The sequence below is a fragment of the Atta cephalotes genome, assembly GCF_000143395.1.
Source record: "Atta cephalotes unplaced genomic scaffold scaffold00064, whole genome shotgun sequence".
NCBI classification, from domain to species: domain Eukaryota; kingdom Metazoa; phylum Arthropoda; class Insecta; order Hymenoptera; family Formicidae; genus Atta; species Atta cephalotes.
Genome location: NW_012130128.1, coordinates 790,036 through 793,902, shown reverse-complemented (window position 1 = coordinate 793,902; position 3,867 = coordinate 790,036). Strand labels below are relative to the sequence as shown.

The 3,867-nt window shown below is 32.8% G+C and overlaps 1 protein-coding gene across 1 annotated transcript in view; it reads left to right on the top strand.

Moving 5' to 3' along the window:
• The window catches only part of LOC105623780 (DNA repair protein complementing XP-G cells), a 7,147-nt gene extending 3,881 nt beyond the window's left edge, over nt 1-3,266 (top strand). The window contains exons 4-9 of the mRNA XM_012205157.1: nt 137-353; nt 444-1,678; nt 1,764-1,862; nt 1,947-2,160; nt 2,299-2,535; nt 2,614-3,266. Of these exons, the coding sequence (XP_012060547.1) occupies nt 137-353; nt 444-1,678; nt 1,764-1,862; nt 1,947-2,160; nt 2,299-2,535; nt 2,614-3,266 (2,655 nt within the window). The remainder of the gene's footprint in view (nt 1-136; nt 354-443; nt 1,679-1,763; nt 1,863-1,946; nt 2,161-2,298; nt 2,536-2,613) is intronic.
• Nucleotides 3,267-3,867: the final 601 nt, after the last annotated feature.

Sequence of the window (3,867 nt, the reverse complement as noted above, 5' to 3'; positions counted from 1 at the left end):
ATGTATGTATGTATGTATGTATGTATGTATGTATGTATGTATGTATGTATGTATGTATGTATGTATGTATGTATGTATGTATGTATGTATGTATGTATGTATGTGGGAGTACAGATGTATATCATGTTCGATGTAGGAATCACAAGAGTTCTCAGGCTTCCAGTTGAAACGTTTGCTTAAACGTAGATATGTGCAAGCATCTTTAGAATCCGCTGAAAAGGAAATGGGTGGAAAGACACTTACATTGGAAGAGTTGGACAAGTTACTGACTGAACAAGGTATTGATACAAAGAGTAGAGACGCAGCTTTTCGAGTAGCCATGGATAGCATAACTAGATTAATTTATATCAATGGTACGTGCAATAAATGTTGAAATATCATTAATTGTTTCTTGTTATACATCATGATCTATTTAATAATGGATTTTACATTATTTCATGCAGACAAAAACGCGTTAGCAAAAAAATCTTTTATAAACGAAACAGAGTCGAACAAAAGTGATACGTTACAGAATATAAATGAAGAAATTGAACCTGTTGCTGGTCCAAGTAATCCTATGCCAATCACAGAAAATATTAATGAGTATGAATTAAACGATTCCGATAGTGAGAACAATGTGTCAATCTATGATGATGCTCTATCCATTGCAGAAAACATAAATGAATACACATTTGATAGTGAATGGGAAAATGATATAAACGAATCATTGACATTAGGAAAAAATATGATAAATCCTGCATTAACATACATGTTAGAATATAGCGATTTATCTCAGAATCAAATTATGCAACTTATTAAACATAATAAGGATGAAAGTTGCAAAACGGTAAGCAAAAACATTAAAGATACTACAAAAAGAGATATTTACATAGAATTAGCAAAGCCAGATGATAAATCGATATTAACATTTCCTGAAAATTATGAGCAAGTTTTGAAATCCGTAGAATCACAAAGTATGAAAGACACATGCATATCTAAAGAAAATATAGCCGATGAATTAATTTCAAGTAGTCCAGAATCGGATAATCTCACTCAAGTTAAACCATTGAAGAATAATGTCAAGCCTTCAAATATTACTATTACATCTGATGTTTTAAGTTTGGACAAAAGAATATCTGACAAATATTCTCTTGCCCAAAAATCTAACAATATAATTCGAATAGATACATCTGAATCCGATTCCGACGATTTCGTTGAAATTCAAGATATTCCGGTACATGATATGAATACTTCAAGAAATATTACGAAGAAAAAAGATATCGAGGTAACTTTCAAAATCGATAAAAAATTAGAAGATGATATATTTACCGATATATTTAGGGAAATGAATAAAGAGAAGGTTATATCAGTGAGTTCGGAGCAAGAACAATATGTTGATATGATAAATGGAGAACAGCAAACACAATTAATTTCTGAAAACAGTAATGAAGATACTCCTATCTTAGATACTATATATGAAGAATCAATCAAAGAAAAAACAAAAATTAAATTGCCAGAAAATATTGAATTAAGCAAGAATATACTGGATGATGAAGACATAATATTTGACAGCGAAAACTCGAGTAAGTCGATCGAGCATAATACGGATACGCTTACTCAAGTTAATCCTTTAGATGAATGTATACAGAAAAAATCACAAGTGTTACCTACTAATAAAGAAGATTTGATAGAATTGAAAGTAAGCTTATTATAATATTATTTCTATAAACAGGTGGATATAATTTTATTGTATTTATTTATCTGATACGATTATGTAATTACAGGGACAATTAGAAGATCAGCAGGAAGAACTTGCGAGAGACATTGGCAAATTCGAGAGACAAGCTACCAATATTTCTGAGCAAATAAAAACCGATGCACAGGTATATTTGAAAGTGTATAGGCAGCTATGTGTGTTTGATTATAATATATTCGTTGTTGCATATGTTATATTATATCATTTATAGGATCTATTACGTTTATTCGGAATACCATACATAATAGCTCCTATGGAAGCGGAAGCACAGTGTGCATATTTGGAACAGATTAAACTAACCGACGGCACAATTACAGATGATTCTGATATCTGGCTTTTTGGAGGTCAATGCGTATACAAGAATTTTTTCAATCATAACAAAAGAATGTTGCGATTTCGTGCCTGTGATATTCAACATCATTTTAGTAAGTACTGATAGATTCTCATTGTTGTCTTTAGCTAAAATAACAATAATATAATATAATATTAATTAATATATGTGTATGTTATTTCTGTGAAGAAATCAATTATTATAGATCTAACAAAATAATTATATATCACAGAACTTAACCGCAATCAATTGATACAATTGGCCCTTTTGGTTGGTAGTGATTATACCACGGGAGTGGCTGGCGTTGGACCAGTTACTGCGCTAGAAATATTAGCCGCATTTCCTGCCGATGGAGATAACGTATTACATGGATTACATAATTTTTGTTCGTGGATAAAGAAGGGAATGTTTGCTGCTCCTGGGAAAACAGGCTTACGCAATAAATTGCGAAGCCTGAAATTGAACAAAGGTAAGCAATAATTTCACTTAAATTAGGTGATAAGGATGAGTAAAAATAAGTGATTATAAGTAACTGATTACTTGACAGATTTCCCAAATCAAGCAGTTGTTCAAGCGTATCTTTTTCCTACGGTTAATGAATCGAAAGAAACTTTTACCTGGGACAAGCCGAACGTTGTGCTTCTCTGCGACTATACCAGGCAGAAATTTGGATGGACAAAGGACAAGTTTGATAATACAATGATACCGGTATTGAGGAGAATGAAAAAAAACAAGAATCAAAAGTTATTAGATAGGTACTTAATAGCGAAAGCGTCTCCGCGCTCGATTGAATCAAGCTTAAGTAAGAGAGTACAGAAGGCTTTACATAGACTAAATAGTGACGATGTAGAGACGGATAGCAAACCTCGACTTAAGAAAAGTAAAAAAGACGCTGTCCAAAAATCGAATAAAGAAAAGAATTCAGAATTTGAATTTATTGAACTTGAGACACCGACTGATGAGATTAAATCTATCCATGAAAGAGAGAGATCTACTAAAAAAGTCATTAATAAAGAGAAATATAACAAGGAATATATACCGCAACGAGAGAAAGATAAGAAAAGCGCATTAGAAAGGAAACTGCATGCTATAGAAATATTTAGGAAATCAAAACAAGGTTTAAGTAAAACAAAAAAAGTAAAATACAAAATTCGAAAAGTCAAGGAACAGGCAGAACTATCAGAAAGTGATAGCAACTAGATTTATTTGATAAGAGAAATGGAAAAATGCATATTTTTATCAGATTATATTATACACTTTTTTGAAAGGTGTTATTTAAGTGATATGTTGTGCGAGCGCGTGTGTCATTATTGTAAATGTAAAATATTTATCCACATAACCTCTCTAGTAATGGCGTAGCTAGTAATGGCGTAATAGGCTAAGAATTTTGTAAATTTTTCTTCATAATTTAATGATCATGCTTTCCATTTTTTATACAAGTTGACACAAACATTATTCTATCTTGTTTAACATTCGGAAAGTGTTGTTTAACATTCGGAGAGTGTTGTTTAACATTCGGAGTAACAAAGACAGAAAGTCATTTTTGTCGACTTATGCCTGCCTTTTTCCTCGTTACTGGTTCCCACAACGACACGCCACGATATGGCCAATATTCAATGTAGGAACGTAGTAGAGGGAATAGAATCCCAAGAAATAGGAACACTCCACACACACACACACACACACACACACACACACATACACACACACACACACGTACACACACACGCGCGCGCGCGCGCGCGCACGCACGCACGCACGCACGCATCGAAAGAGTCCAGCAAACGAGAATGAATTGAAA